The sequence below is a fragment of the Primulina huaijiensis genome, chromosome 2 (assembly GCF_012295235.1).
Source record: "Primulina huaijiensis isolate GDHJ02 chromosome 2, ASM1229523v2, whole genome shotgun sequence".
NCBI classification, from domain to species: Eukaryota; Viridiplantae; Streptophyta; class Magnoliopsida; order Lamiales; family Gesneriaceae; genus Primulina; species Primulina huaijiensis.
Window position 1 is genome coordinate 21628064 of NC_133307.1, and position 26802 is coordinate 21654865.

Genomic DNA, 26802 nt, shown 5'->3' on the forward strand with positions numbered 1-26802 from the left:
TTTTTCTTCTCATTTTTAGAAATACTCGATGATAAAAAAAACTTACAGACACGCTGCAACAAGGCTGGATCTCACCTCGAGAATGCTCACCGTGAAGAAGCATGTGGTTGCAGCAGAGCGGAAAGTGGATACCTCGAGCACTGATGTTGCGTATCTGATACAAAATATATTACATCCAGTGTGCACTCTGAATCTGCTTGGTTACATGCTGTAACTAGTAAAGTATGATTCGTTAAAGCTCGGGTGGCAGACTTTGAGGTGTTTGTAGATGTCGAGTTTTTTTTTGTAGTTGTGGAATTTGGGGAATGTTGCATCGAAGAACGGATTTGGCTGTCATGTATAAAATCATATGGTATAACATCTTGTGGGATGGAGCGCTTGCTCTTTTATGAGAGTCATATCTGACAGTAAATGATATGATTCAATTTTTCTAAACTGTGCAGCATTTTAAATGTTAAATTTGGATCCTTGTTCCAACAAGGGACAATTAACCCGGAAGAACAGAAAGGGTAGCGGAGCAAGAAATCTAATGAGTATCGACATTCTAGTATTAATGTGAATGTAGCTGTGCTAAATACACAAATAAGTTGTCTGAGATTCTGTATCATCATACATTAAAGTTTTTTTTGTGCCTTCCAATATCCCAAAACCAAGGGTTTCTGCATCATTAAGAAGTATATATTATTTTACTACCTAGTAAGATGCTGCAGAGAAGGCCAAGCAACCTCATCATCGTTTGTGTAGCCATGTATGAGAAAATCTGAGCAATTCTTCCAACAACCATGATTATACGGGTTGCGAAACCGCCCATCTGGGCCACGCAGATAACCATAGCGTATAGCGTTGGCTAATTCATTGGTGGTGATATTCCGAGCAACCTGTAAAATCAAGCATCAATGCTACCTATCATCTTTCTTTTCCATGCAAACCTTAGTTGGAGTCACCTTTTTTTAGGAAGGACCCAATCAACAATAGAGATACAAACATAAAATCTGGGATAAGAGTCAAAATACAAACTTCAAAAGTTTTAATCTTTCGACTTCTCTTTTGCAACAATGTGATATCTTTGGCTTTCACAGGGTGATTTCTAAGACTCAAATGTTACAACGACTAACACCTAAACATCACCAATTTTAGCCAGCAACATGCTATATGCCGTAAATGAAGGAAGCAGGACCAACGGCAATTTGTACATTAAGGTATTTAAATTTTGCATGTGTTAACAAATTTATAACAATATGGCGCACTTGCAAAGGTAATGTTACCGAGTATATATAAATATCTAGAAGTAATAGTATAAAAACTATCTAAGCAGTATTCACCATTACGACCTCCCAGACTATATACATCCTGCTGTATCGGGGAAAAAAATTAATGGCCGTCTACATGCAAGGACAACAGGAAAATAGATAATTAGAAGCTGGCATCAACAACTTAACAACCAAGTGAAATTCCAAGCAGAGAGCATCAGTGTTATGAATAAAATCCACAAATTTATGAACATCAAATGAAATAATAAATGAGAATAAAAATTTCACCTGTATTGATTGAAAAGACAGTAAAGTCGCAGCAGAAATTAAGATACTCGCATCCATGACCAAGAAAGCAATCATGCCAGGATTATTTAAAAGCACAAGCCTAATCCACGTTTCCCCAGTTTGCAAGAGTGGTACTGATGTCCAAATTCCTGTAGTTCAAAATCAGATACACATATATACTACATATCTGAACATGGTCGGAGTTTGACCATTGTAAATCCCTTGAAATTTTGAAAAGACCCCAACTTTTGAGACCTATCATTCTATCGTAGTCTTTATTGTATAACCATCAATCCCTACTTTTATAGCTAGTCTTGATTAGTTCCAGATAGTCAATAGTGGGCACGCAAAATGCCCCTGAGCCCCAGGTGCCCTAAGGTCTTTTGGGTTGTGCTAAGAAAGTAAGTGCATGCTGTGAGAATCGGGTAAATACACAAAGGAACTCACATACCGCACTTACCATTCACAGAAATTTTATCCATGCCTTCAAGTTAATGTATAAAATACACAAACTGTGGTAAAAAATTTTGACAGCATATTTGAAAAAGTGCACTCCAGAGACTGAAACAAGAGTTCGTTGAATCTCTAGTGGTTTTGTATCAAATGTAGATTTTAGAACTTAAAGTTACTCAAAGTTAATCATCCAACATACTTTCTAGAGCAACCATTCCACCAGTCAATGCTGTCATAAACCCCATGCAGAGAAACACGACAAAGTCCCGCTTATTCCTCTGCAAAGACAAAAATGAAATTGCAACGAAAATGAGAAACTGGTCAAACTCCCATCAATGGTGGGCAATATAGAAACCTAAGAGAATTGCACACATCTAACATTATTATGAGTAATATTAGCTTCGGACAACAGCTATTATCCATTTGCCACAATGCGACTCTGCGCAATCTTGGCAATAATTCAGACAGAGAGATTGATTCAGTTCACCAAATATTAAATAGGATGAGAAAGGGATACATTCAAATAGGATAGAGCCTTTTGGTGCATCACACTAACCATGAACATGATGTAGTGTTCTCAGGAGTGCAAGATATTATTATGGAATAATGTTGTTTACATGAGTTGTGGTTAATGGACTCTACTATACTTTCCAACCAGAAGTTACTTCTAGACTTGGGCTTCAGGAGTAGGATTCAGCGTCACTCTTCATATCAATGTGAACAACACGTGGTACGGGAAAAAAATATATCCACATATCAGTGCAATTTTTGAAGGCTAAAAAACTCATCTTTCCATGTATGGAACAATTTGTACCTTCCCCACGCAATTTGAGATCCAGGGACAGTGATGGTCAAACTGCTCCACACAGCGCTTACACGTAGGACAATGCTTTGAGCGAACAGGTCTTATTATCTAAAATCGAAGAAAAAAACCATGGATTACGGAATTCATCAACCCTTCATGCATCAGAGAGATGTCAACTGCTTCTTAAATATCAGTATTAGCAGACAAATCAACATCATGGACGAACCTTGCAAGTAGGGCAAAGCTGAGACCAGTTCCCTGCCCAAATAGAGCTGTCGTTCAGATCAATGTTCAACAAAGGATCCTGCATGAGACACACAAATCACTAATTCCAAACAGATTGAAAAGCTACAAGTGTAGGGAAATCCAATGCAAAAATAGACCAAAAACCAACTTTAGCGAAAGAGATAATTACCTCTGATGCATTAGACTGGGTTGTCATTCCTGTTTTTACATAACCGGGATCTTTACTGCAGACAAATTAGAGAAAATCATCAAAAGCTAACTTATGCAAAAGGACAATGGTGAGTCTCCTTCTCAGACAATCATGAATGAATGCACAAGATGAATAATTTGAAAAACCTCTCCATGTTTTTTTTTACCACATTTAACATTCCATTGGGTGTTACTAATATTTGGTGTCAAATTAAAATTTATTTCCCCTTCAAAGTCTTAAGGATATATCTGTCCATACATGCAAATGCCATCTTTCTTAGAAAAAAGACATTCAGCAAATCAATATCACAAGCTACACACTGAATGATGAAAAATAAAAAAAAAATTAAAAAAGCACTAAAATAGAATGAATTTTTAGAATCCACTTGTTAGTACAATAGTTGAAAAATTACAACTGGGAAACCCCAAATCATTCAGAAAATCAATTTAACGAGCTACACACTGATTGATGAAATACATAAAAAAAATTAGAACAGCAATAAAATAGAATGAAATTGTGGAATCCACTTGTTTGTACGGTAGTTGAAAAATGACAACTGGGAAACACCGAATCACCCACATCATTAAGCCAGAGAAAAGATGCCAAAAGCATGAATTGGGACAAGATTGATAATTAAGATTTTCAAATTGATCCACCAATTATAAGGAAGAGGCGACATTAAATTATAAATTATAAATCATACAAATGCATGCACCAAAATTTATGATTTACTAATGTTTGTTTTAACAGTCAAATAATTACAATTAAGAGTTAATTAATTTATAAAGATAAAACCAATTCTTTCACATACCTCACTAAATGTGGCTAAGCCAAATAAAAGACAAGAAACTAAGTTAATTTAGACATATATCCTTCAAAATTATGGAAAAGCTCTACCTACTGCAGCGTGCAAACATAAATAAAGAACCAACTGCAAGAGAAACCCCGGTCCAGCCCCAAAGTGCAACAAACGCAGTAACCTTTGTAAGATTAGGAGCTAGCACAAGAAAACTTAAACGTCAGCAAATGAATTAAACCACATAATAGAATAAACATGTTATATATACTCACCAAAAAGGACTGAGGTAATAAAGAGAATCGTACTAACAACTATAGCAGAAAAGAGAACAGGAGCGTAACCAACTTCCCCTCCTTTTCCTGAACAAACTCTATCTTTCCAACGTTTGCTCAGTGCACTCCGTGCATTTGACTGAATCAGAAAGTTTCATGTTAGGTTCGAAACACTGGTAGCTTACGAGAAAACATCCAGAGAAGGATACTGAAAAGCGGGATGAAATTTTTACACCAGCTGGTAAAGTGGATCTATCCATGCATATAGTCTTAGTAGTTAAAATCCATAAAATTACCGACATATTGCCTTCTAATTTTAAGAACCAGTTCACCAGGCAACACTCATATGTGCCCTATAATTATGATAGAACCTAATAATTGTCTAGGTGCAGATGCACAAAGTGGAACCAATAACATTTTCAAAAAGCAAGACCAATAAAATCTTGATAGTAGCATCTGTTTTCAGCTAAATGCCGAGGTATAACTGCTACCTCTCGTCATCACAAGATCACCATGTACCACATATATGAATTTCCCTCATGAGTAAATAAGCCAGAAAATTGTTTGTTGCCACAATAGCATTAGTGAATCCATCATCAATAACATATAATTTTTTGCGGAACAAAAAATTATAAGAGTTGTTGAGACTTCAGAATCTCAGAAAGCCTAAATCACAGGAATTATCTTTTGGGGGTATGTTTATGCGTTACAAAAAAATTCAACAATAATTACCATTAAAGTTACATACAAGGAAAACTGCGATATGCCGATGACCTTTAACAGAAGCAAGATCCAGGGGGGTGTTTCCTGCTTTGTCTTTCACCATTAATTCCTCCTTAGTGCCAGCATGTACAAGCACAGAGCATGCATCAACATGTCCTCTCAATGCTGCCCAGTGCAGAGGTGTACAACCTAGTAAACATAAAACATATTGACATTCACAAAAAAGAAAACCAGATCGTGCTGCGAAGAATGAAATTTTATGGTCACTAAGGACCCCTCATATCTCCTTTAAAACCAGCGCATATCTATCCACATGCCAAGATATTGTGTTACTACGGTTTCATAAATGCATAGTGATTGAACAAATAAAGGAAACCATAATGCCAAAATAAGCGCACTGTTCAAAACTCACTTTGAGGGTTCATTTATCCCTGATTACATCAACATTAATATCCATGTAAGAGAACAAGCTTAAAGCACAAGAAATGTCTTGAGAGGTAAGATTCAGCTGCCACACTGGCAAACAGTTTTACCATACACAATCGCCCATAACATCAATCCCAGGCTCATGGTTATGAAAGGCACAAGGAGTGGAGCCTTAGGCACAAAGTGAAAGGAGGGACTCACAGCTTATTAAAATCAGGCGCACCAGACATGATTTTTTGGGTACATCCCAGCCGTGATTTTTTATGATATGCATATATGAACTAAATTTATTACAATATCACATAGCACCAAATATGTATTTTTAAAATATTAAGCAATAATATAAACAAATATTCATTAGTAAATAATTGGCATAATTAAAAGAAAAGAGAACTTCAGTCAACTAGGGAGAATAATAAATTCTATAAACACACTACCTCTTGGACCATTTACCAAGAACTTGATTGATATCTTGTTTTTCTATCTATCCACTCATTAATCATTAGAGTGCAAACAAAATTTCAAGATCATCTTCATGGTCTTTCAAAAGTATTTCTGCACGTGCCCACTCCCGTTTCTAGTAAGTTATCTTCATGATAAATGGGGAGCTTCATCCCGGGATAGCTTCAATTACTTTCAAAGCTATCATATTTCAAGGAATTAAGTGAAATATTTAAACTGTTAATTCATCTAGAAAATTTGTGCACCATATACTTTATACTCCCTTACTTTCGTATTTTCATCAAACTATTTTGTTTTTTCACTTGCTGCATAATCTCATCATCTTGCCAAAGAGTAAATCCATTGAGCCAGTTTATTTTGACTTCTTGCTTTAAAAGGTAAAAAACTACTACTTTGACCAGATGAACTTGACATAGGTAGTTAACCTTTTATTGAGCAATCTTCTTCGACTTCCCAGTGCTCTAGTTGTTTAGCAACTTCATCAAAGTAAATACCCCTGAGGGCAGCCAGGCATGCCCATGTGCCTGGATGCTCATTCAAAAGCCACACATAGGTGTAAGCACTTTTTCAAGCAAAAGTCACAACTAAACTACGACGACGTGTTTTCACGCAAACATCTTCGTGTTAACAAACAAAACCTAGTGGCCTGACCAATTAAATTCACACACAATCTCCACAGCGTGAAACATTGAAACCCAACCTTATACATTTTAATAGGTCGAGCTACTCTCATACAAGTGACTGAATTCGTTTTTCCATTTTAATCACAACAAGCATTTACTGATGAATATTTTGATTTACAATTTGTTTAAAAGTCCAAAAAGCATATATCTGGAACTATGTGATACTGAAGTTATATTCATCTAATAAGCATACTTTACAAAAAAAACCATGCCTAGTGTGCATTACTTCAATGAGGTGTGCGTCTCTCCGTGCATTCTAGATAACTACATAATTGTCCTACAATTCCACACTGGATTCCTTTGAAGCACTGAAGTTTTAAACCTTGACGTTGCTGCTAAAACCAGACATTTCTAACAGCAAGAGCATGCAGTGGAGGAGGGTTTGGAGTGCGTTCAGAATTGGGGTTTTGGTGTTTTAAGTTTGGAGGCCGGTTATAATGTTTTACACAGTGGAAGCGAGATGTTTAGTTGGCAGGGCCGTCGAACTATTTTTTAACATGGACAGGCATGACAAGAAGCACCTTGTTGCGCTTTAGGTGCAACTTGCGCTACACAAAAGGCATGTGCTTTTTGAAAGGGCTTCACCAAAGGGGCATGCCAGGCTCATGGGTTGCATCTGATTGAGCCCAGTGCCTAGGCGAACCAGGCTCACACCTTTAATAGCCATGCTCAAGCAAGCACCAAATATTCTGTCCGAGCTTTTCTCACTGACCAACCTTAACCAAGCATCTAATACTGAAAAAATCACGAGTTTCACGCGTTTGCAGTTTGCGTTTTTTTGTTTCTCACTTTCTCTTTTATATAGCTCCAGAATATCATTATGCTTTGTACCTTCTTTATCTTGTCTTCCTTGGCAAGCATCTCTAAATAGAAGCAATCTAATAGTATCAGCATATCCCTTGTATGCAGCCCTAGTCAGAAGAAGAGCAAAGAAGTCAAATGGCATTCACGAGAAGTACAATCGACGTTTACACAAATATCTAATCAAGTATCAACAGCATTTACACAAAAGAATACCAAGAGTGAATTATTGTCAAATTTTAAGTAAGAGAGGTGCCATCTAAGGACATTGTTAAATTTTAAAAATGAAAGAAATTAAAAAGAGTCAGCATAAACTCAGAACAAGTGTGGTTAAGTGTATTAAAGCATATTACTGCCAGACCATTTACCATACCAGTGAAGAGGGCTTCTTCCATCATTATCAGGTACATCAAAATCAGCATGATGCTTGGCAATAATGTGATTTAGGAATGTTGTCTGCCCATATTGAGCAGCAACATGAACAGCCTGTAATTCAATCAAATTCTTTTAAATATTTTACCAAACTCTGTTAAGCATCAACGATGAAAATAAAGTCAATAATCCATATCATCGAATTTTTTAATCCTTAACCGAAATATTTTATTGTTCCAGTCGAGATAGACTGTCATATGGCAAAAACGCTCCAAAGCACACATGACAGGATGTAATGAGGGATTAAAACCCTGCTTGCAGTGAGGTGACAACCTCTCCTTAAAAATAAACCATATAAATGCAGGCCTAATCTTTAAAATGTTACTACAAACTTTCTTTGCTAGTTGCTACAATCGGCAAGATAAACGAGTTTGTATTATTTTCTTCCTCTCTTTTAATTCATTTAATGTGGTGAAACAGCTCACAACCATAAATAATTAATACACACTGGGTAATTTACTAATAGGAAACAGAATAATCCAATCCTCCACACAAAAATCAACAGCATGTCCATGTTTTATTTCAGTAACAATAATACGGGAATAAAATAAAAAAATTGGCATGTAAAATCAATCATTCTGTAAAAAAGTGGATGAAAACTTCAACAAGGTACCATAGAGAAAATTACCCGGTAACCATTAATGTCACCAGCCTCGACACGAGCCCCATTCTGCATCAACACATCAGCCGCAACAATCGAACCGCGAACAGCGGCCCAATGCAATGCTGTCTGCTCAGTGTTATCCTTGGCATTCACATTTCCACCATGCTAAAATAAATGAACTAACGAATATAAGGGGTTTAGGACCAGCCCAATTCAACCCAAAAATAGAAAGCTTAAGCTCTACAACACGGGACTAATAATAAATTTGATGATAATAATGCTGCCTTCCAACAGCCTGATGACCGTCAATCAGTTATTAGTATTCGATGCACTCAATTATAATATGAAAGCCGACCACATTATCATCACAAATTTTAAGGTAGCAGTTTCCCCAGTCCCCCTTTCCGTATATAAGAGAGATACCAAAAAAGGTTATATGTCCAAGAACCTCCCAAAATTAACTGCTACTCCACATTTTCCCAGCTGTACAGCGAATTTGGAACTTCAATAAAAACGATCATAACCATATATAAATAAATCAAGAAAGTAGCTGAAAATATAACCATATTACTTCAACGATGTACTGAGCAATATCCGCAAAATTGTTGAGAGCAGCCCACTGCAGGGGATAGTAGCCGTTTCCGTCGGGTTGGGAAACCGAAACTCCATCGTTTTCGACGAATTTCCGGAGCTTGACGAAGTCACCGTATGCCGAAGCTGAGAAAACGTCTATGATGTCGACTTCTTGATTAGGGTTTCCGTCGGAAGGTTTTTGTTCGCTGCCGACGGTTACGACTTCGATTTCTGATGACGACATCACCAATAACTAAGCAGAAGACAGAGAATTCAAGTTTATTGATGGCGTGAGGGCAGGCCTATGATTATTTTTTAAAATTTTATTTGGTCAAAAATTGATACATTTTATTAATTAATTAATTAATTATATTTTATAAAATAATATAAATTTAAAATAAACTGCATGATGTCGAAGACGACTGCATGCAAAAGGGAGCTATTGAAACACCATAGCGAGAAGCTGGCCTTTTATCTTTGGGCTAATGTGCTTACCTAGCTCCTAATGTACCGATAAGAATCATGAAGAATCTGTGGGGATTGGAAACCCGGAGATCCCGAAAGTTGGTTCCACGTAGGTTCGATTTCCTTCACCGACTGCTTCAATCTTCCCTCACTGTCCAACTTTTTCAGGTTAAATTTATATTTATGGTTATCTCATACGTGCGTTTTTTCAATCAGGAGAATAAAAAGAATGTGTAAGAGGTAGTCACAGTTTATCCTATGAACGTGATGTACCAAGTGTTTTACCTAGTCATCGAATTCTGAACAAGGAATTATATCAAATCTTGGCATGCAGGCAGTGGCGGAGTCAAGAATATGGCTTTACTCGGACTAGAATTTTAAACTCTAGAATATTCTAATATTTTAAATTGATCTATCTGTGCTAATATCAAATTAATCCAAAATTTACATATAATTTTTTTTATAAAAAATTGAGCCATCCGAGCTTTAGTGAAATAATGTGGCTCCGCCACTGCATACAGGTAGGTCTCATTTTCTTCCCAGTTCAATGGTATACCGAATTGAGCCGCGAACTCGTCCTACATTTTATTGAAAGTAAGTTGTATGATCCTTCTGTGGTGATCTTGACATGATTTTGTGCCTTACACGCACGGGGTGGCTCCAGCCCCACCCAAATCTTACAAATTTTTTTTTAGGTTTTTATGTATTTTTTATTTTAGCTTATTTTTCAGTTTTGTTAGGCAAATTTGAAGAATTTTTGGTTAATTATTAGTAATTTTTTAAAATGATCTTCTGTAAATACCAATAATCAAATTTGAGTTTCACTCACATTTTGTTCAAAAAGGTCGAAGAACTTAATGTAAGTTGATTTTTAAAATTAGCTTTAAGTTCTAAATATATTTTTAGACTATATTTACAATAACACAAAAATATATTAAATTTAGTTAATATGATAATACAATTATACAGTTACTACATATTTTATTATATCTTTATTTAATTTCTATTAATGCTAAAAGTTTTATAGAATTTTACTTTTTTTAGTATGAACTAGTATATGTTTATAAGAATTGATTTTGAGAAAAATAATGTAATAATTTTGAGAAATCGCGCAAATTTTTTATGTGAATCATAGTATGTGATATTATATGATTTATTAATTATTTGAATTTTGTGCATAATGACTTAAATGATGTATCAATCTTTTTGTTTTTTTTTTTTATGTCCATATTATTCTTTGATGTTTGTCAATATCAAATTTTTTTTTACCACTACTTTTTAAAAATGATGTGAACTGACTTTGGCTTTTGACCGCAATGATTCTTAAGAGTAGAAAATTTGAAAAATCTTTTTTGGAATTAAGATAATGTCATATATCGATTAAGTCTATGGGTGAACAAAATATCGATTTCAACTCAAATAACTTATCGAGTTGAATTAATTTAAAAAATCAATTTGTTCAATTGGAATTTTGGTTTTAGTTTTTAAAATCAGGTACAGGTCGTTCTTGTAAAAAAAAATGATTCAATCACAGTTGAACACCACTATCGATTTAATGTATTTACAGCTATTTTTTTAGTTAATTATTTATTTTATTAAATACAATATGGGACGGAGCCAGCCCCAGGTAATTTTCAATCCCTGCTTACACGAGTACTTTAAAATGGTTACATGCTCTCAATCTTACAGTGGATGAACTCCGGATACGTACCTTAGACCGTCGATGGCCAAGTTGCGGGGTTGGTTTCCAGTTTTTCTTATGGTCGATGCGTAGGAGGTGATGCCAGAGTTATATTTAGAAGTTGTTTTAAAACGTCGTTATATTTTCCCACAGTTGCACAATGAAATACAAGAACATGGAAGGTTACATCACATTTGCTACGGTGAAGGTAAAAGAAGCTTGACTTTCATTTTCAACGACGTAAAATGTGGAGGGTAAAAGTGTAATTCGATTCTCTGGGTCGGCTGGCCGGTGGGAGCTATACACCTCCAGAAGATATGCCAAAAGAATGTTTTGCTTTGGTAAATAGATGGGCGCTCTCTTCACATCCCTTGTAGATAAAAAGTGGCAAACAATTTTTCGAAATGAGGATTTAGGTTGTAATGTAAGTCGTTAGAACGGACAAGATTTGCATAGTTATGGGCATGGTTGGTTCGTTGTAACTGAGGGTTAATTTTTTGTTGAGTTTTTTCATAAAATATTTTTCAAAAACGGTTTCTCAACGGCTACGATCGCTGTCCCCTTCTACACGACGGCCCATAAATTGGTGGTTTTTGATAGAAAATGGCATTACAGTAGCACATCTATTTCAGCGAGGAACTCTGTTGCCGTAGCCTCCAGCAGCTACGACCACAAACCATGCTGATAACTCTTCTCTTAAGCTCAACGTTTGTTGATGTACACTCCAATAACAAACGTCACAGTTCAGGCATACTTGGGGTCTTGATAAGCTTCAAGAAAAATCATTACCCTCATTCTATCAGTCTTATATATTTCATTTATTTATGAGACACGTTAACTTTATCTATATTTATAATTAAAAAATAAATGAAAATTTAATGAGAAGTCGAATTTGAACGGTCTTTGTCCGACTCCACTGCAATAAATTATGTATGGAATAGCCTGAAACAATACACTGACAAACCAGTTTCGTTCTCATACTAGATATCTCAAGTAAATGGCGTCAAGCTTAACCTGCATCAAAAAGCTTTCAGAATCTCTAAATATCACCTCCGATATACCTTCCACTTATGTCCACTTCAAGGATCCCGTAGAAACCACTGCTATGGACCCTCAAGATTCAATCCCAACAATTGATATCTCCCTACTCACCTCCGATGATCCGGATCAAAGGTCCAAAGCCATCCACGACCTGGACAAAGCTTGTCAAGAATGGGGCTTCTTCATGGTAACCAAACAAATTTAATAAACCCCATCTAATTCCTATGTCCAAATATATATATATATATACATATCATTAGTTTTTTTTTTTTTTAACTTTTTCGGGGGAAGCAGGCAGTAAATCATGGAATACCCGAAGAATTACTGCAAAATATGATTGAGATTAGTGAAGAATTCTTCAATCTCGGGGAAGAAGAGAAGCCAGAATTCGATCCCAAGAATGTGATGGAGCCCATCAGATATGGAACAAGCTTCAACACTGCTCAGGAGAAGGTTCACTGCTGGAGGGATTTCTTGAAGTTGTTCGTGCATCCCCATTTTCATTCTCCTCAAAAACCAGAAGCTTTTAGGTATTCGTACTTATGGATATTTTGTTTTTTAATTTTTTTTCTTAAATAAATAATTGAACAAAAATATTTTACAAATTTCCCGTGCTTACAAAAATCGATCTTTTTTTAGATTAAATAATTATTATTATATTTATGAGATGGATATCATATTCTCGTAAAAAATATTATATTTTATATTAAAAATATTATTTTTATTATAAATATAAATCGAGTTAACGTGTCCGTCTCTTCTTGTTGTGATTGAACCTCTCTCTTAAAAAAGACTTTCCAAACAATAATGGTCCATGAAGAAGACAATGGACATTGTCACATAAAGAAATAATAATCATAAAAAAAAAATTATGAGGTCGACACCTATTTCTATTTCAAATAAAAATGTCGAGGGTCAAAAAAGTAGACGTGTTTCGGTAATATAATTAGTTATGTTAAAAAAAAAACAATTCAATTTTTCAATATTTATTGATAATGCCAAATTGGTTCTTTGGTGTACGTCCAATGATTTTTTTTTTTTTGACAATAATGTTTATATCTAACATTACAAAAAATGTTGAAAGATTACAACCTTGCTTTATTCTATATTGTATATGTTACTAAAACAATTTGAAAAGAATATATTTTAGGATCTGTAGATTTTATGGCGTGGGAATATGTTGTTGGATGTCTTGTAACAAGAGAAGTAATAGTAGGTTGTATTTGGATTGAAACAAGCATGTGAAAAAGTGAATTTTGGATGGAAATGAAAATAATCTTATGATTGAATCTTTGGGAGAAAAAATAAACAAAAGTTGAAAGATTTAGAATACATGGATGTAAAAGATCTCCAACTCCATCCATATGAACCAATTTTATATGGGAAATTGAGAAAGCTAGAAGTTGATATTTAACAAAAACAATTTTTTCTTTAAACAGATTATATATGCATGTGAATTTCACATATATGAAAGTAAATATAATCTTTATTGCAAAATTGATCGGGTTTTTATATATGTGCTGCATGTTATCCCAGGGATGTCCTAGCGGAATACTGCGCAAGAGTACGGGAAGTGGCCAGTAAATTGGTGCGAGGGGTATCGCAAAGTTTGGGGCTCGATGAAGTTGAAATGGAGGAAGCGTTGAATTTGGCATCGGGTTTTCAACTTTTCAGCGCAAATTTGTATCCGCCATGCCCGCAACCTGAACTTGCACTGGGCATGACACCACATTCGGACCACGGGCTTTTCACACTTCTGATACAGAATGGAGTTGGGGGACTACAGATTCAACATGGCGCGGTATGGGTTAGTGTCAACGCCATCCCCGGCTCTATCTTGGTCAATGTCGCTGATCATCTTGAGGTAATTGGTCGGGATTTTTCAAACTGTACAACAACTCAACATAGCCATTTGATTGATATATGATTGTTTTATTTTGCGTAGATATTTAGTAACGGGAAATACAAAAGCGTGTTGCACCGAGCTGTTGTGAATAATGGAAGGACTAGGATTTCCATCGCCATTGCAAACAGTCCATCGCTGGACACGGTGGTTTCCCCTTGTCCAAAACTTGTGCAAACAGAATCAGGACGTGCGCCAGCGTATGTCCCCATGAAGTACAAGGAATACCTATTAACCCAACAAAGCAACAGACTTGATGGGAAAGCCAGATTGAAACAAGTCAAGGTCTTGGATGAATAGTTCTGGACTGATTCTCTATTTTACGTGTATTTTCAAATAAAACTTTGTTTGTAATCTCTTTATGCCTTTCGTCCTACAATAAAGCATGATGTCTATTACAGAATTTCAATTTTAATTATGCATACATAGACATATATATATATAGTTGCTCATAAACTTGAGATGATTCCCTCTTGGGAATCTACAGATGCAATGAAACTTAATTTCGTCGGCGGTGAATTTTTTTATGGCGTCTTGAATTGTCAGAAAACGATTGAGTTGATTCTACAGGCAGCACAGTCCCTCCTGTAATACCATCGGAATCAGTCATGTTCTCAAGTTTTCTTTGGGTTTCAAGATAAACCTTTAGGTCTCTAATCTGCAATCGAAATGTGAAACTTCTTACATTGATGGATGAGTGAAGAAGTTGAATGTAAGAAGGTGCAGAAACAAACCAATACCTGTTCTTTCATATCCATTATTTTTTCGTCCCTCAATCTGAGAGACAATCTTTCCCTGAAAAACAAATGAAAGCTTTTTCGAGAACTCATGCTTGTTCTGATTAGTAACTACAATATACAGACTTGCACCAAGCCCCAAGTAGTTAAGATGAAACTAAAGGTGGCGGAAGCGGTTACCTTTCCTCGAGCTCCCTCAACTTAACCTGCAGGAGTTATTGTCTTTTTGTAAGTTCTTGATTCCTCTGAAACAACCACAAAATGAAGATACATTTTACATCAAAATGTATAGGGATGCTATTTTCATTAATTACACAAAACCACGTTATTAAATCCAAAAGCCTCGACCAGAGAATTGGAAGCTCGCATCTTCGACAGCCTTCTTTTCCTCTGCATATTTTTCTAATTTATATTGTAAATCATGGGTCCTCGAAAATATGGCCTTTTCAACATGCTGACAAAGTCGACATACCTGCAAACAAAATGGGACACAGGGACGGCAAAGACCATGACTATGTTGAGAGAAGGAGAGGGAAGAAATGTGAAATTCATTTGGCACTCTGGAACCACACTGAATGTGTTAGTTAAATTGAGCTCCTCAAAGTTCACTCATTCAAAAGAAAGTTACAAAATACTTATTCATGGATTTGTCACTTCTTCGCTACATCTCCTATAAACTTAAGGACCCCAGAGTAATGGTTTAATCCGTCTTTCCGAGTTTGACGGACTGCGACTTTCTACTCTGCTTCAGTTGTAATATCTCAACCATTAGTCCAACAAAATTTCTTGAAATATAGCATGTTCTGGCAACTCATTGATCCCATTCACCCTTTTTCCATCTAAAAACACATACTAAAACATAATATCACATCCAGAACAAAGAAGAGATAAATATATTAAAACTACGACATGAAAATAGGTAACAGACCTGGCAAGACAAGTAGGTCCACTTCGAAGCACAAGCACATTGAAATGAATGGTCACACAGCGTGCTCTGTCTTCCACTAGCATCTGGATCCATCTCTCTAAAATTTTCATAAAAAAGTACAATGAGAAAAAAGAATCATTAGGTGCATCATAATCTGGCAAAAAATGATGCCGATGCATAGAACACAAAAAATAAATGCAGAAATGCTAAAATGTATAAATATTAAAGCAAGGTGAGGTACCGAGACAAACTGAACATGATGGCAATTCAGCATAATCAGGTAGAGGTATGCAAGCAAGTTCATCTGATTCAGTATACTCAAATGACTGAGAAAAAGATATATGACAAACTTCAACCTTGAAATAAAAAATCATTGACACCCAAAGAAATAAAGTAAAACTACAGCAAAAGCAAGTGTACAAGGGTGTACGACCAATAAGAATGAACAAACGCATAACAAAAAGTACTAACAGTGTATACGGCCAATAGAATTAAAGATTCAGCTCTACAACATAACATGGGAAAAAGAACTATTCAGTTCAACTAATGAACTAATCAAGTTCTTGGACAAATTAAGTAAAGGGCATAAATTATTGTACTTCGTTCTCGCATAAAGCTGTTCTCAAATGCATTATCAGTTTCCTACGAGCACACACAAGAACTTGTGTTTAACCGCCAGCCGTGGTAAGGCCAACAAACATATAAGAATCCATCAATGTTTTCTACAATGGCGTCTGTTTTAATTCCATCTGACTTCAGAAGGAACCAAAATCGATATTAATGGAAATGGGCTTCACACCATTTTGAATATCATGACAAAAAATGAGACGTGGAGAGTATGAAAACACAATGGGTGTATACCTTACGAACGAGGCATAACTAACCTGAGGAAGAGGATATCGATAAAGCTGGAGGGTGGGGCCCACAGAAGATCAGAAAATCGTCCGCGGACATGTAATTGGGCACGGCCACCACAAAGACAAGGGTGGTTCGGATGCTTACGTTTGCCACCGTGGATAGGACAGCGGCAGGAGCAGTCATGGGAAGCTGCCGGAAGACGTGAGCCATGCCCATCAGCTCCGCGGGCTTCACATCGTGGTCGCCGTTGATCGTGGCGAACGGCACGGTGGTGTGGAGATGTTGCGGGAGTCTATGGTGTGGATTTGAAGGGTGAACATAATCTTCTTTGATTCAGAAACACTCCGGCAATCGGAAAGTTTTCGTATGCGCGTGATGATTCTGGTGAATTTAGTGAAAGCATTTCTTGGAAATTTCTAAATGAATTTAAACTTGTTTCTAATGATTTTCAAAAAAAATATTAAGAAGGAAAAAAACAAATCCTATGACTTCTGAGAATTGTATTATTTATGAGTGTTACATCCAAATTAATATTTATACAATACAAAAAATTTAATATAAAAAATCTGACAATATATTAAATACAAAATCTAATAATAAAATCTCAATGATAGTAAATATCGTCATAGCAATTGTACTGTTTTCATACTCTAGCTTTCTAAACCAAAAGCCATCGAAATCAAAGCTGCAACGGACCGCCAAATCTAGAAAATGGATCTTCTAGTTGAGTAGAATCTCAGTTTGAAAAGGTAACCTATGTCTTGGAAAAATAATGTTAAAAGTACAAGAAATATATTGTTACAATAATATTTACAATTATTGTATTAAATGTTTGGTGAGATTTCGACAAACTGGATTTTTTATGTTGTACAAATTGACGTATAAATATTAATGTATATGTAGTAGCATCACTCGTCTTGGAAAGCATTCGACATGGTCAGACTGATTAAGGGAAGCAAACAATGGGGCGGCATACAAGTCACAAAACAAGACTCGTGGGATGCGGTTCCATTATGAGACAATAGGCTGAGAAGTTGAAGAGGCAGTAAATGGGTAGACGAAGCATTACATATTCCAGCCGAGGCTTAGAATATTTGACCAATTGGGAGTTTTTTCATCGTCACTTTGTGAGCTAACTTTGCAAAGCAAAAGCAGTCATTTACTTGAGGCGTCCGAATTCTGCTCGAGGTGATCATGGCGTCCATCAAACTCACAAACTTCGTAAGATTTTTTGTCGCCGAAATATATATAGTCATCTATCAAATCTGTAAGTTCAATCTTACTTTAAGGTTTTGGATCTTGATTTTATATTACAATGAGTGATTCAAATCGTAAACATACCAAGAGAATATAATTTGAAATTGTCTCATCATATTTTTTTATGGAGATTAAATGAAGAATATCTTATTAGAAATGAAAAATATCTTATTAGAAAAAACGAGAACTGCGACGAAGATGTAGAAGACATTCTCGTCCCCTTACACCTCTCCTCAATTGCCTTCCGTAGAAAAAATGAGTAAAATCTAATATGTATTTTATTTAATTAGAAAAAACTTGAGATTGTATTTCTAGAATTTTTTAAATTTAATATAGTTTTTTTTTTTTAAATTTCTCCAACAAAATTATATATTTCTTTCTAGACGTTGGTGTTAAATAATCACTTACCAAAGTACTAAACGTATGCCAAAGTTTGATGAATCACAATGCGCAAAATGAGAAACGTAAAAAACCAACAGCCTTTGTGCGCCGTTGCAAGCGGCGAACGGACTACCGGCCGTGGCGATCAGGGCGGGGGGAATAGTAAAAATAAATTTTCGGTGTTCGAATTCGCCGAAGATGACGAGCGCGTCGAGGTGGATTCTTACCGTACACTATCTAAATTTGAAAATAAAACCCGTTCCAGGAAACACGCTCAGCATCATCATCCCGTCGACAAATACGATTTCTTATCTCTCTGTAAGCCCACATCATTAGATTATGTATATTCTTCTGCGAGTGTGTCATGCACGCTAAGTTCATTGACTGAAGGGGGCTAATGCTTTTGATACTGTGTTAGAGAATGTTACGGGGTTTCTTTAGTTCGAGGCGGATGTATAGGTTACTTTTGGACGGGGGGATTTGATTTGTCTGGATGTGGGTTCGGATGGCGGGACTTAATTTGGAGTGATGATTTTAAGTTTGAATTTTAAAGGACGCTGGTAATGATTTGTCTGCGTTTGAAATCAATTATGTTACTAATGCTAGAGCTAATATTGAGTAGTGGGGAATCTGAGAGTATAAACAAGTCGAATGGATTTAAACTCGTGCATCCGAAATTCATAAATTCAATTACGTAAATCCTGAAGATGTTGAATTCATGTAGCGGGAAAATCTATTGGCGTACAGAAAAAATAGAATTGCATTTCAATTAATCTTTTGTTTTTATTTTTTGAGAGTTGTTTTGTACAATTTTGTTTTTCTCGTTTTCAGTTCAATTTGATGCGACATTGAAAATCATTGTTGTGGAATTCTTGTTCAATTTTTTCAGTTACCCGAGGAACCATGACTTCACAACACAATTCTGGGACAAAACCATCAACTGTTGATGTTAGTGATGATTTTTTGAAAGATGAAACTGTTACGCCTGATGTTTCGACATTGCATGATTCTCCGAACTGTAGATTGCGGTCCTTATGTTCTCAAAATCATCACAATTCTGAACTCTTTTCTGGTGAAGAAAAATCCCGTGGATATGGAAAAGGAGCTGGCAAGAAGCATGTAAAGAGTTAAATAGCTTTTTCATTGGATCAAATTATATCTGACTTTTTTTGCATTGAAAATTTTATCAAAGATGAATTTATTTATTTCCTTGTAGAACAAGGCACTTTGTCGAAATTCTATTGACGGTGAAATGATGGAAATTAAATCATTTAATTTAGAAGAAAATGGAGGTAACTTGCTTAACTGGATGACTGGATTAGTTTCAAGCATTTATTTGGTTAATTTTATTTTCATTTCAGGAACCAGTACAATTTCTAAGTTTCTTGGTCTTTGCAGGTTCAGTTGAAGAAATATCACCAGAGCATGTCACCGATGTGAATGATTGTGTAAGCATACAAATGCACATCTTTATTTTTGGTTAAGCTATATTACTTAGAGGACGTGGAACTTGTAAAGTTTCTGTTTATCAGGAGTTTTTGGAACTTCTGAGTCTTAAACTCTCTATTGTTTCCTCTGTAACACCAATGTTCCATGCTAAGTAAATTAATTCTGTTACACTTTAGGAATGGATGTATGCAAAACCTCTTCTCTGCGTGTGTTGAATAATGTCTTATTAGTTTGATATCTACATTACCTTTTGTAATGTTTTGCAGGAAGCAGTGGTTGTCGTTGCTCCGAATTATGTTAAATATCTGAGAAAATCTTATAATTTTCGCGAAGTTGTATCAAACTGAATGGATCATTTCTTTCCAAAGAAAAAAGTCATCATTGTTTTGAATTGTCGATAAATGATATCATGAAAATTGAGCACCATCCACGTGAAAGTGTGAGGATAATTAACCATCTCGAATTTAATTTTACCTTGACTTCTCTCTAGACCTGTAAAACTGGTCGAGCTTCCTTTATCAACATGATTTTTGTTGGCAATGCAACATACAGGTGGAAGCAGATTTTGTGAACCTTCAATTCAAATCTAGGGATGCCAATGTCTCCGAAGATTGTAGTTTCAATTCAGGTTTGCTCACAGTGAATTCTAATTGATGTTTTAAAGATTTAGTTTCTCTGCATTTCTCACAGCTCGAGGATTGAATGTTTCTTTGAATCAGTTACTCTGATTATTAAGTGACTGTGCTCATGGTAAGGTGTGTGAAATCATATAATGTGATGTGTTCTGGACCTTTATTTATTGTTTTCTTCACTGTCATTTTTTGTTTTTAATTTTGATCTGTGAGAGAAACTGTTGGTCAATGGTTATCTTTCTTTGACTAAAGTGTCTCTAACTTGGGTGTGATTCAAGAATATGCATTCAGTTCCTTTTCATCTTTAAATTCCTTGTAGGAGGAGCAAGGCTTTCAAATGATTCCTTTAAATTTTTGTGTGTCACTTGCTCTGGTTTTGGCCATTCCTAAATATGGAACAAGTTTAGGCATTTTGTTTTATCTGAGGTGGCAAATTGGGCAGGACTTTCGCAACTTGAAATTCTTTTCCTTCTTCCAGAAGGTTCCACTCTGGCTAAAATGTAAATGTTTTGCCAGCCTCGTCACCTGGGATGTGATTTAAATTCTTCTAGCTTTCTGATTTATCCAGGTTTTGCAGTCAGGAAAACATAATTATGAGAGGTTGACCATCAAGCCAATAAATAGCCATGACACATATATTTTTGGATAATGGGATGGTGTTTTCGATGGGAAGTCAGATCGAAGAATCTGACTTGTATTTTATAATGGTGGTGCGTCGCTTTAAGAGACCATTATATTTCCAGCACATAGTAAGTGGAATGTGATGGGTGCATTATTGCATGGAGATGGTGGCAGCTTGCGCCTGCAACATAATTGGTCCATCACATTGTTGATTCTGTTATGTTCCTTGTGGAAGATATGACGTACATAAATTGAGAAAATGGGTGAAATTTAGTAGCCAATCAATTAGTCAAATTGTAGGTTAGTTTTTTGCTTCTTTATACTTGCCTACTTGGATATTGAATTTGAGTCACACTAGGCCTGTGTGTAGGTGAAATTTAAATTTAAAATTATAAAATGGGTGAAATTGATATCGTAGCGTCATTCAAATTTCTCGGGTCATATCTCTTAAGTTACATCATGTTGGAGCTGAGGTGCTGGCCTTTTAAAATGGATTTGACCTAATATTGATTCCCTTATTGCACATTTCCATTATTGGTTTATACGATCACACCAACATGCTATGAATTGTTTTTTGACCAAGATTCAAAGCTTTTTCTATTCTAGATGCAGACATTTTGGAACTGGAATTTGTTGTTCATGACTCTCAGTGGTCAAAAAAAATGGAAGAGATCAAATCATTGGATCCAAAATTTGAAGCCACTCGGGAAACTATTACACAGTAAGTTATTTGTTGACAAAATTTATGTTTAGTTATTTGGCTGGTTGAATATGTTTTCCTCATTCTTTTTTGGAAAAGAAAGATTGGTTTCAGCCCTTTAAACACTTCCTTCTAGTTGGCATCACACAGGCAGGGATCAAAAACCCTGACTGGACTGGATAGTCGAGACTTCTGAGCCATATCTTTCAGCCCATCTCAGAGTCTGGCTTTGCCAACAATAATTTCAAGCATAAAACACCTGTATTTATAGTAAAAGCATTCAATCTAAATTGTCAAACTGCGAATGCCAAAGAGCCATTGGCTTGATAGCATAAAATTTGTTCACTTCTTAGAAGGAAACACCAATTTATGCTTTACTCTTATTTTCATCAAGGCCTTTTGGAAGAGGTGGAAGGTGCATATCAAAAACAAAAATTGGTGTGATTGTCGGGATGTGTTGTAACGATAATGGTGGCTATGCCAGCATACAAATTCATTGAGAAAATGAAATTAAACATCTCAAGAATATGGTTTCAATTTCGATGCCACTTAGAGTAATGATTGATCCAATAGTTAACCAGTGACCTATATTTCCGTTTATCGAATGATCTATGTCATCAAACATTGCGTGCAACCAATGACATGTCAGTTACGACTGGATTAATAATTGAAGTTAATTCTGTTTTCTCAATTATCTTTAGCAGTTTCTATGTTGGTTTAAAGCTTTGATAATGTGACAATGTTTTTATTTTTGTTTTTGTTTTTTATTTTTGGAATATCAGCGTAAATAGTTCTGACATGGCCTTTGAAGACATAATATATCCGAAAGGTGATCCTGATGCTGTCTGCATAAGTAAGAAGGATGTTGATTTGTTGCAGCCAATGACATTCATCAACGATACTGTTATTGACTTCTATATTAAGTACGTTGTTCATGTATGGTTGAATTCCCGATGACTCGTAGTTATGTATATCAATAACGGGACTTGCCGGTTTTGCGTGATAATTGTCATATTCTTTTCCTTCTGTACTTGTGGAACTTGGATATCAAAGTTCAGTACTGCTCGTGATGTTGGGTTTCTGTCCTTATATTTCGCAATCCAAAGATCTATTTAGCTTTATATCCCCAAGGGGCGTTAGACATTTTGCGTGAAACACATTTTGGCTTGGGCTTCTATGTTCTTCTTGGTCTTATGCATCACTGAGGATATGCACATATAAATTCCACAACTACATATTTAATTAATCTGATACAGGTAGTCTTAAACAAGAACAGTGAGTTGTTGATTCTTACCTGTGAAATAATTTTGTAATAAAAGTATATTGACTCTCTCATACTGCCTTGCAGATATCTTTTAAATAGAATGTCAGTGGAGCAGCACAGGTTCCATGCTTTCAACGCATTTTTCTTCCGAAAGCTTGCTGATCTGGATCAGGATAAATCCAGACCTTGGGATGGAAAAAAAGCTTTTCAGCGTGTTTGGAAATGGACTAGAAATGTAAATCTTTTTGAAAAAGATTACTTATTAATTCCTGTAAATTTCAGGTAATAAATCTCGTTAAGGTGCTGTCAAATATCGAGGTCTTAGGTTTATTCTGCATGATTGGTTTTTCCACTTTTGGCAGTTCTCATTGGAGTTTGATTGTTATCTGCCATCCTGGGAAAGTGGCTAATTGTAAAGGCATGATTTCTTTGCATTCTATGTTTCAGTTTGTGTTAAACTTTTGCTACTTCCTCAGTTTGAAATTTGGGTCCATTACAGAAAACGTTATGGATGACTCATCTGAGATGCCATGCATTTTACACATGGATTCTCTCCAGGGATGCCATAGAGGTTTTGAAAAACTTATTCAAAAGTAAGTTGCTGGTACTTGATATTTATGACAAACTAGTTGCATGTCCTAAACCAGTTGAATCTTTTGACATTTCCATCAATGGAGAATAATATCTGAAGTCGAGGAATATCGAAGGATGTTGAGATAGATAAACATGGTCAATCATCCATGGAACGACTTTAACTTTGGTCAATCATCCATGGAACGACTTTAACTTTGAAAACCAAAAGCCACAGCCTGAAACTGGTGGATTGGTTTTACTGTCCTCTCGGGAATGGGCCGATCCAACAACTCTTAGTCATTGAATATGTTTATAAGGTGCTCGTTTTCTGCAATTATTATCCCACTTGAACATCATTATGGCTGTTGCAAGAAATATATATGGTTATTGCGAGGGAAACTGAAATATTCTCTAGCAAAATTCATTTCACGTATGCTCTCTTGTGATCCTACATCGTTTGCTGTCATGAATGTTCCAAGATGTCTTTTTCCTAAATAAACTCTTATTCGATTGTTTGGTTTCAAATGAATTCAATTAAAATAGCATCACATGGACCTTATTTTAGTTAACACATACGAAAAAAGATTGATGAACCATGTGACAGGATATAACTATAGGGGCAGTTAAATTTCTAATCCCACTGTGTTTTATTTTGAAAACTAGGCCTCACCCCTGTACTGTGAATACTCTGGACAAAAAATAAGAATAAATGATCCAATAGTTATTTGAGGGCCTGTGCACTTAATTAATATTTAATTATCAAACAACAAAGATTAATTGGTGTAAACAGCGAAAACGAGTTTAAAAACGTTCATTTGGGCCTACAGAAATTTCGGCATGACCTCCCCGTAAGTAGGACATCCCAAAAATCTCAAAACACAACAACAATAATATACGCTCGAAAATAACATCAAGTTCACAATCAACCACACAAACATCCTACAGCCGCACTGGCCAGGACTAGACACGACATACAACAATTAAAATCCCAAACAACCTAAACATATCACCATACAGCTACACAGGGCATCTCCCTGGCAAATGTATCAAACCAGCATAATATATATAAATATCTGGGAACTCTGACACAAACCGACTGACTACTGGGTACCACTCGCTGACGCTCCACCAGACGCGTCAAATCCCCTGGAATGACCTGCTACGGCATCAAAAACAACCACAACATAAAAAGAAAACAGGGGTCGGACCCCAGTACGAGAAACCAGTAAAATCACGACGTATATAAAAGACATGTAATAATATCAAGTAAATGCAATGATATGCGATGCATGAATGGTAACAATGGAATAACGGATACTAAATGGAGTCCAAACGAATAACATCATCAACAGTAACAGTGGCCACCCGTGCCAGGAATGCAGCATCAAATCGCCGCTCGTCCATGCACGTAGCATCGGGAATGCGAGTAGCTAAGTCGCTCGTCCCTAGCTGTCATCTGGGAATGTGGCTAATCCTAACCCACTCGTCCCTCTGATGACTCAATATATCTCAACGGAATCAACATAAATCGCCGTCAAAGGAGTCAAGGCTCAATATGTTATGCCAATACAATTTAATGCATGAATGCAACAGAATAAACATTCAAGGCACGTAATAGCAAACAACATTCACCGAATATTCTTACACGCCAATATAAGCGTCGTAATGATATAGGTTTGAGCGTACCTCAATTATAAACTTATAATACCACGATAATTTCTTAAGGACTATCGAATGAACTCGTCCAACGATATAACCTACAATATAAATTCACTATATACTTCAATATAACGCATTCCAACTGACTAAAACATTTTATATCGGCTCGGTTAAAAATAAATTTCCGGGCAGCCTATACAACCTATCAAATTCTGAAATTCAAGCTTAATACCTCAATAATCTAGGCTAAAACGCACAATAGTGATCTCGGAGAAGTAGCTCGCCGGAATGTCGCCGGAAACACTGTTCACGATCTGAAAAACGAGCTGGAAATTAGGGGAAAAGCTTACTGCTACACTTTTATAAACTAATCCACCAAGAACAACCAAAAATTCGAAGCCAAAAGCTTACCTAAACCCGAATCGAAGCTCACACAAACTGTTGCTGGAAAAACAAGACCGATCAAGCTTGCAACCTTCCGATTCAAGGCAAGAAAGAAGCTAATAGAATGGAGGAAGAAAGTTTGCTAAGCTGCTGCACTATTCTCCGACCACCGGTGGCGCTTCACGACTAAAGCAGAAAATAGAGAAAAGCAACGGGCAAGGCTGGCGAAGAGCTTGCTGGAATTGAACGATCTGATTTCTATCAAATGGGTTTGGGTATTTAATTAAATGAAATGGGCTGGGCCTTTTAGGTATTGGGCCTCACATTCTCCCCCACTAATGAAAGATTTCGTCCTCGAAATCTAACAAACACCACACTGATATCCACAACATTACGTCTGATAATACATAGGAAATTAAGAATACATCGCGTAATTCATTACATTCTCAAACAAATGAGGCGATTCTTGTCGCATTTTTGCCTCTAATTCCCATGTAGATTCTTCTCTTCCATGCCTACTCCATTGTACCAAAACTAGTGGAATCGTCTTGCTCCTGAGTTGTCTTTCCTTGCGGTCCAAAATTTGTACTGGATGTTCAACATAGCTAAGGGAACTGTCCGACTCCACATCCTCAACATCCAAGATATGTGACGGATCTGGCTCATACTTCTGCAACATAGATACATGAAACACATTATGTATCTAAGACAAACTCTGCGGCAAATCCAAACGATAAGCCAATGTGCCACTCCTCTCAACAATCATATATGGACCAACATAACGCGGAGCTAACTTCCCTATATGTCCAAATCTCATAGTACCCCGAAATGGTGATACTTTCAAGAAAACATAATCGTCCACTTGGAACTCTAAAGGTCTACGCCTTTTATTAGCATAACTGGCTTGACGATCCTGGGCTGCTTTCATCCTTTTCCTGATCAATTCAACTTTATCTTTCATCTCTTGAATAAATTCTGGTTTTGACATCTGTCTTTCTCCTACATCTTCCCAACATATCGGCGATCTTCACTTTCTTCCATACAAAGCTTCAAATGGTGCCATACCGATTGTTGCCTGAAAACTATTATTGTAAGAGAATTCCACCAAAGACAATGATTCTTGCCAACCACCTTTGAAATCCATCACTACTGCTCGTAACATATCCTCTAGAGTCTGGATGGTTCTTTCTGACTGACCATCTGTCTGTGGGTGATAGGCGGTGCTCATAGCCAACTTTGAACCCAAAGCCGATTGCAAACTT

The 26802-nt window shown here is 36.2% G+C and overlaps 5 protein-coding genes across 9 annotated transcripts in view; 2 read left to right on the plus strand and 3 right to left on the minus strand.

Annotated features, from left to right (window-relative positions):
• Positions 1 to 522: 522 nt before the first annotated feature.
• Positions 523 to 9294, minus strand: LOC140969561 (probable protein S-acyltransferase 23). The gene is made up of 13 exons (XM_073430949.1): positions 9006 to 9294; positions 8459 to 8599; positions 7772 to 7884; positions 7429 to 7508; positions 5052 to 5215; positions 4304 to 4442; positions 4130 to 4229; positions 3212 to 3266; positions 3023 to 3100; positions 2806 to 2904; positions 2191 to 2269; positions 1539 to 1687; positions 523 to 878 (listed from the first exon to the last, which is right to left on the minus strand). The coding sequence occupies exons 1-13, from the start codon at positions 9249 to 9251 to the stop codon at positions 690 to 692; spliced, it is 1632 nt and encodes a 543-aa protein (XP_073287050.1). The 5' UTR covers positions 9252 to 9294; the 3' UTR covers positions 523 to 689.
• Positions 9295 to 12077: 2783 nt separating this feature from the next.
• On the plus strand, positions 12078 to 14500 carry LOC140969570 (2-oxoglutarate-dependent dioxygenase 19-like). The gene is made up of 4 exons (XM_073430960.1): positions 12078 to 12381; positions 12489 to 12724; positions 13731 to 14058; positions 14140 to 14500. Exons 1-4 carry the CDS (start codon positions 12151 to 12153, stop codon positions 14395 to 14397), a joined length of 1053 nt encoding a protein of 350 aa, XP_073287061.1. The 5' UTR covers positions 12078 to 12150; the 3' UTR covers positions 14398 to 14500.
• LOC140969576 (BRAP2 RING ZnF UBP domain-containing protein 1-like) lies at positions 14231 to 17029 on the minus strand. 3 transcript variants are annotated; one of them, XM_073430971.1, is made up of 6 exons: positions 16647 to 17029; positions 15763 to 15859; positions 15183 to 15306; positions 15015 to 15079; positions 14838 to 14892; positions 14231 to 14755 (listed from the first exon to the last, which is right to left on the minus strand). In XM_073430971.1, the coding sequence occupies exons 1-3, from the start codon at positions 16834 to 16836 to the stop codon at positions 15237 to 15239; spliced, it is 357 nt and encodes a 118-aa protein (XP_073287072.1). In that variant the 5' UTR covers positions 16837 to 17029; the 3' UTR covers positions 14231 to 14755; positions 14838 to 14892; positions 15015 to 15079; positions 15183 to 15236. The 3 variants fall into 3 exon arrangements, with proteins under 3 accessions (XP_073287072.1, XP_073287080.1, XP_073287087.1); XM_073430979.1 differs by having other exon boundaries at positions 15183 to 15673; XM_073430986.1 differs by lacking the exon at positions 16647 to 17029 and having other exon boundaries at positions 14231 to 14682; positions 15763 to 16635.
• Positions 17030 to 17542: 513 nt separating this feature from the next.
• The window catches only part of LOC140969597 (probable ubiquitin-like-specific protease 2A), a 17682-nt gene continuing 8422 nt past the window's right edge, over positions 17543 to 26802 (plus strand). Inside the window, exons 1-9 of one of the 3 annotated variants that reach the window (XM_073431010.1) lie at positions 17543 to 17887; positions 19148 to 19377; positions 19475 to 19550; positions 19657 to 19706; positions 20260 to 20335; positions 21567 to 21681; positions 22443 to 22583; positions 23009 to 23206; positions 23287 to 23517. In XM_073431010.1, the coding sequence (XP_073287111.1) occupies positions 17815 to 17887; positions 19148 to 19377; positions 19475 to 19550; positions 19657 to 19706; positions 20260 to 20335; positions 21567 to 21681; positions 22443 to 22583; positions 23009 to 23206; positions 23287 to 23517 (1190 nt within the window). In that variant the 5' untranslated portion in view covers positions 17543 to 17814. Of the gene's footprint in view, positions 17888 to 18291; positions 18577 to 19147; positions 19378 to 19474; positions 19551 to 19656; positions 19707 to 20259; positions 20336 to 21566; positions 21682 to 22442; positions 22584 to 23008; positions 23207 to 23286; positions 23518 to 26802 lie in introns of those variants that run through there. The other 2 variants (XM_073430996.1, XM_073431003.1) reach the window with 2 other exon arrangements.
• LOC140966579 (uncharacterized) overlaps positions 26568 to 26802 on the minus strand; it is a 5589-nt gene continuing 5354 nt past the window's right edge. Inside the window, exon 6 of the mRNA XM_073426836.1 lies at positions 26568 to 26799. Coding sequence (XP_073282937.1) covers positions 26568 to 26799 — 232 coding nt within the window. The remainder of the gene's footprint in view (positions 26800 to 26802) is intronic.

Excerpts from the sequence above, each read along its gene's own strand:
- LOC140969570 (XM_073430960.1), top strand. The coding sequence starts at position 12,151 with ATGGCGTCAAGCTTAACCTGCATCAAAAAGCTTTCAGAATCTCTAAAT. Across the intron at positions 12,382-12,488 it reads AAGAATGGGGCTTCTTCATG|GCAGTAAATCATGGAATACC; the intron begins GTAACCAAACAA and ends CGGGGGAAGCAG. Across the intron at positions 12,725-13,730 it reads CAAAAACCAGAAGCTTTTAG|GGATGTCCTAGCGGAATACT; the intron begins GTATTCGTACTT and ends ATGTTATCCCAG.
- LOC140969576 (XM_073430971.1), bottom strand. The coding sequence starts at position 16,836 with ATGGGCATGGCTCACGTCTTCCGGCAGCTTCCCATGACTGCTCCTGCC. Across the intron at positions 15,860-16,646 it reads ATCGATATCCTCTTCCTCAG|AGAGATGGATCCAGATGCTA; the intron begins GTTAGTTATGCC and ends TGAAAATTTTAG. Across the intron at positions 15,307-15,762 it reads GGACCTACTTGTCTTGCCAG|GTATGTCGACTTTGTCAGCA; the intron begins GTCTGTTACCTA and ends TTTTGTTTGCAG.
- LOC140969561 (XM_073430949.1), bottom strand. The coding sequence starts at position 9,251 with ATGTCGTCATCAGAAATCGAAGTCGTAACCGTCGGCAGCGAACAAAAA. Across the intron at positions 7,885-8,458 it reads GTGACATTAATGGTTACCGG|GCTGTTCATGTTGCTGCTCA; the intron begins GTAATTTTCTCT and ends ATTGAATTACAG. Across the intron at positions 7,509-7,771 it reads GGAAGAAGCCCTCTTCACTG|GGCTGCATACAAGGGATATG; the intron begins GTATGGTAAATG and ends TCTTCTGACTAG.